The sequence below is a fragment of the Pan troglodytes genome, chromosome 7 (assembly GCF_028858775.2).
Source record: "Pan troglodytes isolate AG18354 chromosome 7, NHGRI_mPanTro3-v2.0_pri, whole genome shotgun sequence".
Taxonomy (NCBI): Eukaryota; Metazoa; Chordata; class Mammalia; order Primates; family Hominidae; genus Pan; species Pan troglodytes.
In genome coordinates, this window is record NC_072405.2 from 50,717,427 (window position 1) to 50,732,953 (window position 15,527).

Here is a 15,527-nt window from a genome sequence, read left to right on the forward strand (position 1 = left end):
CTCAGTCACGAGAATGCTCAACGTGGTGAGTGTGGCCTGTTTCCCTCTCACCCCAAGATGCTGCCTCTGCTGTCCTGCCTGCTGGGCCGGGCCGGGGCTCCCAGGTGGCAGCCCTCCTCCCTGGACAGGGGTGGCTAGCGTCTCTGCCTGAATCCCGCAGACTGCTTAGGCTGCACAAGGTTCACCTGCATTGTGTTGTGCTGTTACTTGAAGTGCGGAAATGAAGGGCTGAAGGTGCCATTTTAAACACCAGAAAGGGCAGGGCTCTTAGTGGAGATGCATTTTTTTTTTTTTTTTTTTGAGATGGAGTCTTTCTCTGTCGCCAGGCTAGCGTGCAGTGGCGTGATCTTGGCTCACTGCAACCTCCGCCTCCCGGGTTCAAGCAATTCCCCTGCCTCAGCCTCCCAAGTAGCTGGGACTACAGGCGCATGCCACCACGCCAGGCTAATTTTTTTGTATTTTAGTAGAGATGGGGTTTCACTATGTTGGCCAGGAAGGTTTCCATCTTCTGACCTCATGATCCACCCACCTCAGCCTCACAAAGTGTTGGGATTACAGGCGTGAGCCACCGTGCCCGGCCACAAGATGCATTTTTCACACCTGCCACTTTACCTCATCTGTCACCTTCACAGCTCCTAAGGGAGTCGGAGCTTGTGCCACCACCGCTACAGAGGATTAAGGGGTTTCCCTCTGGGGGCTCCAGAATATGCAAGCCAGGGTGTTTTTGGCTGCTTGAGCAAAGGATAAGACCTGCACTTCCCTGCTGGGTCCTCAGCCCTGAACATGGCAACCGACTGCTCCATGAGCTGCTGACTGCAGGTTTCTGAATGCGGGGCGGGGACGCCGTGCCTCCCTTTCCTGCTCACCTGTGTTTTCTGTACAAGCCCGTAACAGTAGTCAAATAAGGGAAACCAACAAAAGGTATGTGAAAAATACAAGGGCCAAATTATATAGCTTTGGTTTTTGTGGAAACTCTGAAAGAAAAATTGTCGATATTGAGAAAAAGGCTTCAGAGGCAAACTTCTGAGGGGCATTTTTTATTATAAATTTAATATGGTTGATTAATGAAAAATGACAATGAAGTACCAAGAAAATGTTTGTCAATATAAAAATTTCAGCAGCATTTCCATAGTTTCAGGCTCCAACATTAGTCGTACTTCCTCCCTCCCGCTATCAAAGAAAGAAGAGACTCCAATGGGATGGAGTAGAGCCTGGGGGTGTCCAGCTTTGTGTGGGCCTCAGAGAAATACTCCATCCAGCATCCAGGATTCTCCCTCCCTCTCATCCCTGAACTGCTAGAATGTCAAAGCACAGAAAAAGCCTCCTTTGTGCTGACATTGGAGACAAGGATCCGTTCTTCAGGCTGCAGGGAGAATTGGGATAGAAACTGACCCTGGACTTGACATGTAGTGCTCAGCCACACGCCCTCACCAACACGTGTGCATTCTCTAGTCTGATGACAAGGAAAGGCCACTGCAAGGTGGGCGGGATCTGGGGTGTGGTGGCGGTGGCACTGCTGGTGGGAGCCACGGCGTGGCGCATGCTGGGTGACGGTGTCACCGCCACACACTGCTCCGGGGCAGGCGTGATCAGTGAGGGTGGGAGACAGACAATGTGAAAACGTAACACTGGCCAATGATTCCCCTGCTTCTTTGGTACTTTCCAAAATTCTCTGATCAAAAAAGTATAAGGGAAGCACACCATTAAAAAATTACAGTTTTACGTATTTACAAAAGCAATGATGATATATTACACAAGAATCAATACACAGTATATGAACAAATCTTCAGTGAAAGCACTTGTGAGCTCCCGTCCCGCTGTCATCCCACAGCACGCGACCTCTGCAGGGTCAGGTCGCCTGTTCTGAAGCTCATTACCTTACAGTATATTAGAAGGGAAAAACATCATTTGGAAAAAAAATCATTTTCCAATCTACACTTTCCTTTTAGAAGGCTTAACATTTGCCATCGAAATAGTTATGTACAAGATTTATTGAATATTGACTTCTAGGCAATGATCTCCACTCCCAACTTGAATATGTTTGAAATAATGCTGCCTATTCTATGGATACAATAGATATTTAATATATAAGTAACTGCACCACATTATATCACCACGATACCAGTTTAATACATATTATTATGTACAGTAGTTAAGTTAGCACGGGAAGGTGAGTCTCCGCAGCCTGGGTGAACAGTGTGGGATGGAGCCTCCTGGAAGGGAGGCAGAGAGCTGGTCATGAGAGAGCCGTGCACGGCCAGGATGTGTATGTGCGGCACGAGCACACATGTCTCCCACACGCCAACACCAGACCATCCCTTTAGCTGTTTGCAGCTGGAAGAAGACAAATCACACATACGGAAGGATCCCATACATGAGAAGAGCCATGACAGCAGCGCTGAACAGCCCAGCCACAGGGACGGTCACGAACCAGGCCACGAAGATGTTTCGAAAGAGGCGCCAGTCCACAGCCTTGCGGGAGCGGATCCAGCCCACGGCCACCACCGAGCCCACCTGTGGGAGCAGACATTGCAAAGTAAAAACAGGTGAGCCACAAAGGCTACACTCTACCAATGTACATGGGCTAATCTCAGAAACAAGCTCTAGTACAACATTACCCAGTCCCCTACATTTGTTAAAGCTTTTAAAATAGCTTAGATTTTAGGTAGAATTGTTTGGGGATTCTTCTCTTCAGCATATAGCTCTTTATATAGTTGTTTTATATAGTTGTTTTGAGACAGTCTCACTCTTCACCCAGGCTGGAGTGCAGTGGTGTGATCTCAGCTTACTGCAACCTCCATCTCCCAGGTTCAAGCAATTCTCCTGCCTCAGCCTCCTGAGCAGCTGAGATTACAGGCGCATGCCATCACCCTTGGCTAATTTTCATATTTTTAGTAGAGACGGGGTTTCACCATGTTGGCCACGCTGATGTGGAACTCCTCACCTCAAGTGACCCTCCCTCCTTGGCCTCCCAAAGTGCTGGAGTACAGTGGTGCAATCTCAGCTCACTGCAAGCTATGTCTCCCAGGTTCAAGCGATTCTCCTGTCTCAGCCTCCTGAGTAGGTGGGATTACAGGCAAGCACCACCACATCCAGCTAATTTTCATATTTTTTAGTAGAGATGGGGTTTCGCCATGTTGGTCAGGCTGGTCTCAAACTCCTGGCCTCAAGTGATCGGCCTGCCTCGGCCTCCCAAAGTGCTGGGATTACAGGCGTGAGCCACTGTGCCCAGGCTGGATTTTGGCTTTAAAAATAATATTCCCGGCCGTGCGCGGTGGCTTCCGCCTGTAATCCCAGCACTTTGGGAGGCTGAGGCGGGCGGATCACGAGGTCAGGAGATGGAGACCATCCTGGCTAACACGGTGAAACCCCGTCTCTACTAAGAATACAAAAAATTAGCCAGGCGTGGTGGCAGGCGCCTGTAGTCCCAGCTACTTGGGAGGCTGAGGCGGGAGAATGGCGTGAACCTGGGAGGCGGAGCTTGCATTGAGCTTGCAGTGAGCGGAGATCATGCCACTGCACTCCAACCTGGGCGACAGAGAGAGACTCTGTCTCAAAAAAAAAAAAAAAAAAAAAAAAATTCCCTGAAATCGACTGTAGTTAACAGGGAACATTTAAAATGTATCTTGAAATAATTCAAAACTTAGAGAAAAGCTGCAAGAACTCCTGTTTTCTCTTTACCCAAATTCACTATTTTTTGACATTTGCCACAATCTGTGAAGAGACATTTTAATATGATTAAAATATCCTGCATCTTATCAAACCTCACTTTCCCCTTCTGCTAAAGATTTCACAATCCAATGTTTATGACGATGGCTATAAAATGGTGATTTACCAGGCCGGGCATGGTGGCTCACGCCTGTAATCTCAGCACTTTAGGAGGCCGAGGTGGGTGGATCACCTGAGGTCAGGAGTTCGAGACCAGCCTGACCAACATGGTGAAACCCTGTCTCTACTAAAAATAAAAAAAATTAGCCAGGTGTGGTGGTGCATACCTGGAATCCCAGCTACGCGCTTGAACCTGGGAGGTGGAGGTTGCAGTGAGCCAAGATCGCGATACTGCACTCCAGCCTGGACAACAGAATGAGACTCAGTCTCAAAAAAAATAAAATAAAAAATAAATAAAATAAAATGGTGATTTACCAAAGTCCATTGCAATTTCTCACATGGAGTTCTACTTCAAGGAAGAGCTCTTTCCTCTCCCAACGTGTTTTAGGACCTTAATACATAATGACAAATAGTTTTATAAATATCTGTTAATGTAGTGTCATCCATAATCTGTGAATATCAGCACATGATATCATGTAAGTTGCTCTTTTTTTGGCTAATTAACCGACAAAAAGATGCACTGTTGCTGTTTTAATTTGCGTATCTTTAATTACAATTAAGGCTGAACTTTAAAAAATATATTTACTGAATTTCACTCTCTCTAGCTTTCACATATACAAATTGTCGGCCAGGTGCAGTGGCTCATGCTTGTAATCCCAGCACTTTGGGAGGCCAAGGCGGGCGGATACAAGGTCAGGAGATCAAGACCATGCTGGCTAACAGGGTGAAACCCCGTCTCTACTAAAAATACAAAAAATTAGCTGGGCGTGGTGGTGCACACCTGTAGTCCCAGCTACTTGGGTGGCTGAGGCAGGAGAATCGCTTGAACTGGGGAGGTGGAGGTTGCAGTGAGCCGAGATGGCACCACTGCACTCCAGCCTGGGTGACAGAGTAAAACTCCGTCTCAAAAAAAAAAAAAAAAAAAATTGTCTCTTCATGTATTTTGTCCATTTACATACTAAAATCTAATGTGTTCCTTATTTATTTATGTGTAGTCTTCACTGAATAATATTAACTCTGTGATATCGAATACACATTTTCTTAAGGTAGTATTTTGCTTTCACTTTCAAGTTTCTAACCATGCAATAAAATATGCTATAATTTTCTTCTGTGATTTATCCTTGGCTTGAATATTTGATAAATATTTAATTCCATTTTATTTTTCTAAAATAAAATTCCATTTTACTCTAAATTTAAGAATATTTTAAAAATATTATTTAAGCCATCAGATTTATGTTCATGTATTTTGAGAGTGGTCTAATTTTGTTTTTCTAGACTGACAGTCAGCTATTCAACCTTTCAAACACTTACTGGTTAAATTTTCCCTTTTTCAAAATACATGCTCATATAGAACAGGTTCCATCCATTGCTATCTACTCTGTTCTTGTCCAGGTATCTACTTTTAAAAATTATTGTGGTAAGATATACATAACATAAAACTTACAGTTTTAGTAATTTTTCAGCATACCATTTAGAGGCATTAAGTACAATCACATTGTTTTGCAAACCATCACCACAATCTGTCTCCAGAACTTTTTCATCAACCCACAGGGAAACTGCCCCATAAAACACTAACACCCAGTTCTAGCCCCTCCTCCCAGGACCTACTCTTGACTTTTGTTTCCTTATATGACATTATACGTCAGGTAAGGCTAGTTCCTCCTTTCAGTTTTCTTGTTAGATCATTTTATATTGCTGATAATTTATTTCACCAAAATGTATTCTTTAGTCTCGTTTTGTAAAATTCCAAGTAAAATCCTGTTCAGGTTGTATTTAGGGAGAAGTGACTTCATTACAACATCTGGTTTTCCCATCCAATAGCACATTACGTCTCATATTCAGATTATCTTTTTATACCTCTGAGCAGTTTTGTGCCTCTTCCATATATATCACTCACATTTCTTTTTTAAAAAATTATTTATTTAGTTATTTAGAGATGGGGTCTTACTATGTTGCCTAGACTGGTCTTGAACTCCTGGGTTCAGGCTGTCCTCGTACCTTCAGCCTCCTGAGTAGCTGGGACTATAAGAACACACCATGTGCCTGATGCCACTCACAGTGCTTATTAGGATTATTCTGAGATAACTTTTATTTTTGCTGCAATTATGGTGGCAGTTTTTTTCCCTCCCGTTACATTTTCTAATTGGCTATTGCTGATGAACAAGTGCTGGATTTTTCTATTTTTACCTTGGACTTGGTCACTCTTACGAACTCTAGTAGTGTTTTAGAAATACTGAATATCGGCCGGGTGCGGTGGCTCATGCCTGTAATCCCAGCACTTTGGGAGGCCGAGGCGGGCAGATCACCTGAGGTCAGGAGTTCGAGACCAGCCTGACCAACCTGGAGAAACCCCGTCTCTACTAAAAATACAAAATTAGCTGGGTGTGGTGCTGCACACCTGTAATCCCAGCTACTCGGGAGGCTGAGGCAGGAGAATTGCTTGAACCCGGGAGGTGGAGGTTGTGGTGAGCCGAGATCATGCCATTATGGCACTCCAGCCTGGGTAACGAGTGAAACTCCGTCTCAAAAAAAAAGAAATACTGAATATCATCAAATGTCTTTTTGGCTTATATCTCAACAGAGATCTTTTTTTTTTTTTAAGTGGATTGCTAAGGCATATTATACTGAAGCTGCCTATATACCCAACTTGAGCCCCTGCGAGGACCTTGCCCTGCACAGCCTGCTGGTGGTGGGTGATGCAGTCCTGCCCTGTCACGAAGGGAGCCCACTTTCTGGTAATCTTGATCAATTTGGTCCTGCTGAAAGGTTCTTGTATAGTATTGTTTTGTTTTGAGATGGAGTCTTGCTCTGTCGCCCAGGCTGGAGTGCAGTGGCACAATCTCAGCTCACTGCAACCTCCACCTCCTGGGTTCAAGTGATTCTCCTGCCTCAGCCTCCCTAGTAGCTGGGATTACAGGCACCCACTGCCACACTTGCCTAATTTTTATATTTTTAGTAGAGACAGGGTTTTGCCATGTTGGCCAGGCTAGTCTCGAACTCCTGACCTCAGATGATCTGCCCACCTCAGCCTCCCAAAGTGCTGGGATTACAGGCACGAGCCACCATGCCCAGCCAAATATTGTTGATGTCATTTTTCAGCATCTTGCTTAAAGTTTTTACAATCAATATTCATCGGTAAACAGATTTCATTGTTTGTGATATTTTAAATCAGGTTTGGTATTAGGGTTATTCAGTGTACGCCATAGCACAAATGGGAGAGGTTTTTTAGTTTTGTTTTTCTTCCTACATTGTGGGAAAGTTGAGATCGTGTGAGAGCTGGGTTTTTTTTGTTTGTTTAAATGGAAAAGATTCTAATGAATTCATCTAGTCAGCAGTATCCTCACCCGCCCCACCCCTAGCCCCTTTTTGCTTTTTTAGGTGGGAACAATTATTTTTGGAGAACTCCCTTAATTTCATCCTATTGTTCTGGGTCAGATTTTCCACTTTTTTCTACTTCTTAGGCCAATATTTCTTTGTCACGTATATTGTTGCAGAAAATAATTCACATGGGTTTTCAAATTCTTAGCATATAGCTGTGTGGCTTATTTAATAATGGAAACAGTTCTCTTCTCTGTTGTTACAATGTTTTCTTCCTTCCCCTCCCTCTTTTCCTTGATGTGATCTGACATTTTGTTAGTAGCCACTTTCCTCTCCCCTTCTTATTTTGTTTTAAATTAATTTTGCTTCTATATTTCTTACAACCTGTTTCCTCAATTCTTACTGTCCTGGACTTTTTACAAAATCCTAATTTTAATACTTGGTTATTTTATTTTCCCTTTGATCAATTAAACCATTTAAAGATATGAATTTTCATCTTAGCATAACTTGGTTGCCACAGGTTTTGCTGTTTGTATCCAACCACAGACACACACATTTGGTTTTTATTATTTTCCAAGAAAGCTATCCTTGTATTTTTCTAAACTCCTTAATTCAATTGTTACCTTAAAAAAGCATTAAAAAGTCTCCATTGGGATACATTCTTATTTCAATATATAATTAATTTCTAGTTTAATTTTATTGTAATTAGAGATCATGGTTAGCACAACTTATCTTTAAACTTTTTTTTTTAATTTAAATTTTAACTTTTATAAAATAGAGACAGGGTCTCACTATGTTGCCCAGGCTGGTTTCAAACTTCTGGGCTCAAGCGATCCTCCTACCTCTGCCTCCCAAAGTGCTGGGATTACAGGTGTGAGCCACCATGTCAGGTCTGTTTTTAAAATTTAGAGATTTTTATCATGGTCTTCTGATTTTAGGATTTTTATAAATGTTTCACGATGCTTGACAGGAAGGCATATGATCATATTTATTAATTATGCTGTTCTAAATAAACGTTCAAATTCTTCATATTCCCACATACTTTTTCTATACTTCATTTATCATACGCTAAGACAGTAATTTCTGAGTTCTTAACAATTTTATGTATTTAGTTACATGTTATTTGATTCATAAAAGATCCAGAGTACTATATCTTTGCTACTGATCATGTCTTCTGTGAATGTAAAATGGTATTTTTTTGCTGTGTTCTAACTTCCCTTTTAATAAATCGAGTGTGTTTCCAGTTTAAGGCCGTCATCAGGTACTTATAGCAAAAAATTGTTGAGAAGAAGGGGGACCAGAGAGCAAGAATTAGAAATTAAATTAGAAATTATAATCCTACATTTGAAATCAGTAGTGTTCGCTGTATGCTGTTCCAAATTGAAATGGTGGTTGAATCATCATCTATGTCATCAGTGAGGATTGACAATGTGGGTGATCCACAAACAGGAATAATCTCAATCCACCCAGTATGGAATTAAAACATCCTGCAGAACATGACTTCCAAATTCCTATTAAAGAGCACACACATGAGCAACTGTGCTCAGTAGTGGCACTGTGTGTTACCTGCTAGGGCTAAAGACCAAAGGTGATTAAGGGTCACAGAAGGGAAGAATGATGAACGAATTGCTGAAACATAACATCTGAGGATTCTTTTATTTTCAAAACCGGTTTCTGTGTCTTCAATTAAGGCTTTTTTTGGGGGGTGCGGGGGGGGGATAGTTTTGCTCTTGTTGCCCAGGCTGGAGTGCAATGGTGCAATCTCCACTCACCACAACCTCCGCCTCCCGGGTTCAAGCGATTCTCCGGCCTCAGCCTCCCGAGTAGCTAGGATTATAGGCATGAGCCACCATGCCTGGCCAATTAAGGCTTTTGACCCTACTCAAAGGTATTATTCCAGGAAAATATCTGATATATAAAACCAGAATACATACAGAGGGTGTAACTCATCAAACAGACTGCCTTATATATGCCTTCTGGAATAAAATGTGATAACAGGACTTTCCTAATTGTTTTTTCCCAAGTTATACATTCAGTTCATATATCACATAATATAGTATGGTTTCATAAATGTTTTGAAATAGGCTACGACAAAATTTAAACTATGCACTTAGGCCGGGCGCACTGGCTCATGCCTGTAATTCCAGCACTTTGGGAGGCCGAGGCAGGCAGACCACTTGAGGTCAGGAGTTCAAGACCAGCCTGGCTAACATGGAGAAACCCCATTTCTACTAAAAATACAAAAATTAGCCAAGCATGGTGGTGCATGCCTGTAATCTCAGCTACTCAGGAGGCTGAGGCAGGAAAACTGCTTGAACCCAGGAGGCGGAGGTCGCAGTGAGCCAAGATCAAGCCACTGCACTCCAGCCTGGGCCACAAAGCAAGACTCTGTCTCAAACAAAACAAATCTATGCACTTAGCCATGTACACTTAGAAGGAAGCATAAATCAATAACGTCTACCTAGATACATTAAAAACCTCATTTTAAACAATAGTTTCCATCTTATTTCCTGCCAAGTCCCCAACTTCTCCCTACTTTCTATTAGATGGCTCTAAGCATGAAACTTAAAAATCAAACACAGGATAATTATCCTGAAAACTGATGCAATTCAACTATGACTCTATGTGGACATCAATACCCTTTCAATGTTTCCAGATTCACAGTCTCACTTACAGAGGGCCCCATTCTTCACGCCATCCCACAGCTCTCATAGTTCATCCCACATTTGCCATTTGGGGACTGTTGTGTGCAGGGGAAATATGTGATATGAGAGAATAAGTGTTATGGGGTAATGACAACTGTGAGCTCTTCTCAGCACTTCTATTATTTGGACTCTGATGAGAGCCATCTGCTCTCCAACTACACTGCAAGTTCCTGAGAGCTGAGACTCTGTCCTTAGTGCTCACAGGGAATAGCTCTAGGCTTTGTCCAGAAGTCCACGATCAATGATATCGGACAAACTTACTCAAATCCAAGTTGTGACCTGTCTTGTCGATTTTATAGATGGCACCCTGCTGCAGTCCCATTCAGGGAGACCTGCTTTAAGTGCCAAGAAGCTATCCTAATACTACTCATCACCAGCTCAAAGGAAACAAAACTGGCTGGGCACGGTGGCTCATGTCTGTAATCCCAGCACTTTGGGAGGCTGAGGCGGGCGGATCACGAGGTCAGGAGATCGGGACCATCCTGGCTAACACGGTGAAACCCCGTCTCTACTAAAAATATAAAAAAGTAGCGTGGTGGTGGGCACCTGTAGTCCCAGCTACTCAGGAAGCTGAGGCAGGAGAATGGCATGAACCCAGGAGGCGGAGCTTGCAGTGAGTGGAGATGGTGCCACTGCACTCCAGCCTGGGTGACAGAGCGAGACTCCATCTCAAAAAAAAACCTTATCATGTACTTTGTACAGGTATTTTAGGATAATGATAACATATACATCTATTCACTAAGGTCCTGTACAAACTGGATGTAAATCTCTTAGTCACACATCATTATAGTATATATATCAATACAGTATTGGGGAAGTCATGCATATAGATAATTCAAGAGTTTGGCTTTTTAAATAAGCATTTTATACTTTTCATCTATTCCTATAAACTGTATTCTAGAGTTTAGTGTTATTAGCAAAATCAGTACTGTCCATTCCAACACTGTATACAGTATACATACAAACGGATTAGATTGCTCATACAGTTAGCTAAGTAGCACCAACCTGGAAGAACCAAACCTGTGCTGGTTTTTCAAAAGCTCTTTCAGGCCAGGCACAGTGGCTCACGCCTGTAATCCCAGCACTTTGGGAGGCCAAGGCAGGCAGATCACCTGAGGTCAGGAGTTCGAGACCAGCCTTGCCAACATGGTGAAGCCATGTCTCTACTAAAAATACAAAAATTAGCTGGGTGTGGTGGCGCATGCCTGTGATCTCAGCTACCCGGAGGCTGAGGCAGGAGAACTGCTTGAACTCAGGAGGCAGAGGCTGCGGTGAGCTGGGACCATGCCACCGCACTCCAGCCTGGATGAGAGTGAGACTCCATCTCAAAAACAAAACAAAACAAAAAAAGCTATTTCAACTGGTGTAGAAGAGTCTGCCTTCAGCAGTCTTGCTTTAGTGTAGGTTAATCATTAAAAAGATGGCATTACATCTGTTTAAAAGCATTCCAAAAGACAACTGATGCCTATAGAAAAGTCATAAGCCCGTGTCCTTGGAAAAGAATGTATTTAGCGACACGTGTCTCCTCCACGCTCCACACACCACAGTGAATGGAAGTGATGTGGAGTCCAGGGAAGATGTCACTTTTCATTCCTTATAGTCTTGTATTGTTTGAAATATTTCAGTGAACATGTGCTTCTCTGGTAAGTTTTAAATAACCCACATTAGGAAACTCACAATGAATGGGTGGCAGGTACACCTGCACCTCTTCCTGCCTTCCTCCCCCATGCTTGCCAGGCGGAGCCGGGGAGGAGGACGCTGGCCATGCCGTCCATGTGGGAGCCTCAGCTGGGTTGCTCCCTGGCTGTGTAATCTCGGGCACGTTACTTAACTTTCCTCTGCCTCAGTTTCCTCATCTATGAAGCTGGGGAAGCTTCTTGGGGAGACCGCCAGTGGAGTGCTTGCCCCAGGCACCTTGGCCATGGTCGGGCACCACGATGGTGCTGATGGGGACCTGAACGAGAAGGTGTGTGGCCTGAGGTGAAGATCTGAATCCTGGATCTATCACATGTGGCCGTGTGCATGTGGGAAGCGGCTCAGCTCTGAGGGAACCCAGTCTCCTCACCTGTGGACTGGGAGTGACAGTTCCGCCCCCACAGGCTTGCTGTGGAGAGGGAACGGTGCGCCATGCGTGTGGTGTTGAGCACGGTACCCAGCACTCTCCTGATGATCAGTAAGTGGGGGGATTTGTATACAGAAACTTTGTGGAAATTGAAGTATTTCTGTATATGGTAGCAAAAAAGGAAAAAACAAACTCTTTCCACTGAGGCTGATTCTTCATGCGCGGAGCCCCAGCTTTGAAACACGCTGCTGGGCCACTCCAGATACTCTTGTGAGGGCCACCTGACCTGGGTGTTTGAAGCATGAAGCCACTTGCCTTTGCTTGGCGTTGTCTTTTAAACATACTGGCTGGAATCTTAAAATTGTGAGTAAATACAAACGTGGGTGGCTGTGTCTGTTTTGAGGGCTCATATATTCCTCCTGGTGCTGAGAGCTCTGCTCCCAAGCAGCAAACACCAATTAGTTTTTCTTGAATAATACAAATGAATGAACCTAGGAAAAATCTCAAAGTGACTTTCGCTTTGTTGAGACTGGTGAGTTTGTCTGTATACAGAGGCTCACCTGAGCTATTTTAGAAGTATCTGCAGATACTGGGCAGAGTTGGGTGATGAGACCGGGGCTCTGGTCCTCCCCACCTGGGTTCTGGTCCTCCCCACCCTGGCCACCTGTGGATCACTCCCTGAAACTCCCGGAACCCATTTCCTCTTCACTGGTCTTCAGGGCTCCTCCCTGCAGCTCCAACTTTCCACACCATGACCAGGAGCCCTCTCTTGTCCAGCTGCAGGTTTCAGAGCACTCCGCAGTGGTCAGTATCAGCAATTACCCCTCGTGGGGAATTTATGGCAATATAGTCACTTTGAACATCATATAAGGAACAAAACCAGAAACAACTGTGTCCTACAATTCCAGAGATGATTTGTGTTAATTTCTAACACTGTCAACCCCCAGTCCCCTCATTGGCTGGACCAAGTGGCAGGCTCCCAAGTGAGCCCACAGGTATGCCCAGCGCACACAGGATGCCAATCAAACTCCACTGTGGAAACAGTGGGAGGATAGCAGGCCAGTCCCAGGCAGGCCAGTCCCAGGCAGGCCAGCCCTGGCATTCTGCCTTGGAAAAGCCAGGTCTGAACGAGAGATAGTGTCGTCCTGCTGAGAGGAGGACGGTGGAGGGGACAGATGGAGGAATACAAGGTCCCGGAGACCTGGAGAACCTGGAGCTGCATTTTGCACAACCATCTACAGAGCCCTACAGCTTCCCTTGCATGCACTCCGGTGGCCCTGGACCTGTCCCAGCGGCCTGGGGAAGGGCTCCCGGCTAGCAGGGGCCTACCTTACAGTGCGTGGTGCTGACTGGAAGCCCGATGTTGGAGGCGATCACCACCGTGAAGGCTGAGGCCAGCTCGATCGTGAAGCCACTGCGGGGGGAGCATGAGACACGTCACAGGTGCCCTCTGTATCAGCCTCCCTGACACCCTGTGGGTGCTAGAGGCTCACCAGAACATTCTCTGGGGTGACTGCCGACTGCTGACTGGGCAAGATCAATTTTAACAGAACAAGAGGCCGCTGCTCAACAGCGATTCCCACCAAGGCTGCATTTTCCTGTGCATGGGCCCTCAGCAGCCTGGCCTTCTGATACGTTTTCAAAGACCACACACTGCAGTAACTGGGCCAGACATTCCTGCTGTGCAATAAGACAGTAAATCAGTCATTTCTAAAACGCAAAGGAAAAACTATGCTCTCATTTTAAAAATGTGCACTAATTACAAAAGAGTGTATTTTTCTCGGATTACGAATTTTTCTTCAAATCCATCTTCTAAACTATCTTTTATTGAAATGAATTTCAAGTGAGAACTTAAAACTAGAAATTTTAAGTCTGTGTGTATATAGGAGGCTCACTGGAGCTATTTTAGCTTTCTCTGCAGATGCGGGGCAGAGTTGCGTGATAAAACCTGGGTTCCGGTCCTCCCCACCCCAGCTGCCTTTGGATCACTTCCTGAAACTCCCGGAGCCTGTAGGAAAAGGAAACTTCCCACGTGTTTTAAAAAGACAGAGATTTCCTACCACAGGTGGCTCCAAATTTTGGTCATATTCTGAAAGTTCTGGAAGTTCCTTTAACCCCTGATGCAGCTGAAGGCTATGCGGTTGAGAGACCACATTTAAAGCCTCCAGAGCTCACCCACAATGGCAGGGGGCGCCTCCCTGTCTGGCAGAGCAAGAGGAAAGTAACCCCAGCAGGGTGGTTGCTGAGAGCTGGGGTGGCCAGAGAACTTTCAGGAAAGGCCAGCCCAGGGGCCTGTTTAAGTCTGTGCCCTCCCTGCCCACCTGCCTTTGGCCCCCGTGCTGGCTGAGGGTGAGCTTCTCCTCTCTTCCCTGCCTGCTCTGCTCCACTACCCCTGCTTGTCTGCCCTTCCCACTCCTCATCTCAGGGACGCTGTGGCTGGGGGCCGGGCACAGTAAGGGAGGGCAAGGATAGGTGGCATGCTAGGTGGGGCCATTCTTGCCCACTGTCTCCTCCTCCCTGTGACCCGCTGCCAACTGCCGGTGCTGAGCAGGCCGTTCAGACACAGCCGGGAAGCTCTACCCAGGCCTCGGATGACAAGACCTGCCCTGCTCGTCCACCAGCCCAGGCTTACCTGGACGGCGTGATGGGAGTGAGGTCCTTCCCCATGGTCTGGATCACTCTTCTCCCCCAGACCCAGAGGCCTGTGCAGATTCCAACTCCTCCATAAAACAGCAGCCAGACGGGTGTAGCTGCTTCTTGCATTACCCCGCCTTGTTTGTAAATCAGCCACAAGGCTACCAGGGGACCGATGGCATTACTGGGAAAAATAAAAAGAGAAAAGATTAACTATATATGCAAGCGGCACTGTACATGATACAGGTGACTTTGTTTTATTGTGCTTCACTTTATCACACTCCACAGATATGATGTTTTTCTTTCTTTTTTTTTGAGACGGAGTCTTGCTCTGTTGCCCAGGCTTGAGTGCAGTGGTGTGATCTCGGCTGACTGCAACCTCCACCTCTCCGGTTCAAGCGATTCTCCTGCCTCAGCCTCCTGAGTAATTGAGACTACAGCCGCGGGCCACCACACCCAGCTAATTTTTGTATTTTTAGTAGAGATGGGGTTTCACCATGTTGGCCAGGCTGGTCTCGAACCCCTGACCTTGTGATCTGCCCACCTTGGCCTCCCAAAGTGTTGGGATTACAGGCATGAGCCACTGTATCTGGCCTTCAGATAGGATGTTTTTTATGAATTTGAGGTTTGTGGCACCCCCACACCAAGCAAGTCCGCTGGAGCGATTTTCCAGCAGTATGTGCTCACGTCATGTCTCTGTGTCACATTTTGGTAATTCTCACAGTATTCCCGAATTTTTCATTATTATCATATCTGTTATGGTGATCTGTGATCAGTGATCTTTTATGTTACTATTATAATTGTTTTGGGGTGCCATGAACTGTTCCCATATGAGACGGTGAGCTTCACTGATAAATGCTGTGTGTGTTCTCCCTGCTCCACTGACCGGCCACTGCCTTGTCTCTCTCCCTCTCCTCCAGCCTATTTCCTGAGATATTGCTATATTGAAATTAAGCCAATAAATTACCCTACAGTGCCCT

At 45.2% G+C, this 15,527-nt stretch overlaps 1 protein-coding gene across 10 annotated transcripts in view; it reads right to left on the bottom strand.

Moving 5' to 3' along the window:
- Positions 1-1,021: 1,021 nt before the first annotated feature.
- The window catches only part of SLC20A2 (solute carrier family 20 member 2), a 123,575-nt gene continuing 109,069 nt past the window's right edge, over positions 1,022-15,527 (bottom strand). For 8 of the 10 annotated variants that reach the window (XM_054656688.2, XM_054656692.2, XM_016959423.4 and 5 more), the window contains 3 exons: positions 14,546-14,731; positions 13,243-13,327; positions 1,022-2,514 (listed from right to left, as the gene is read on the bottom strand). In XM_054656688.2, coding sequence (XP_054512663.2) covers positions 2,350-2,514; positions 13,243-13,327; positions 14,546-14,731 — 436 coding nt within the window. In that variant the 3' untranslated portion in view covers positions 1,022-2,349. The other 2 variants (XM_054656690.2, XM_054656689.2) reach the window with 2 other exon arrangements.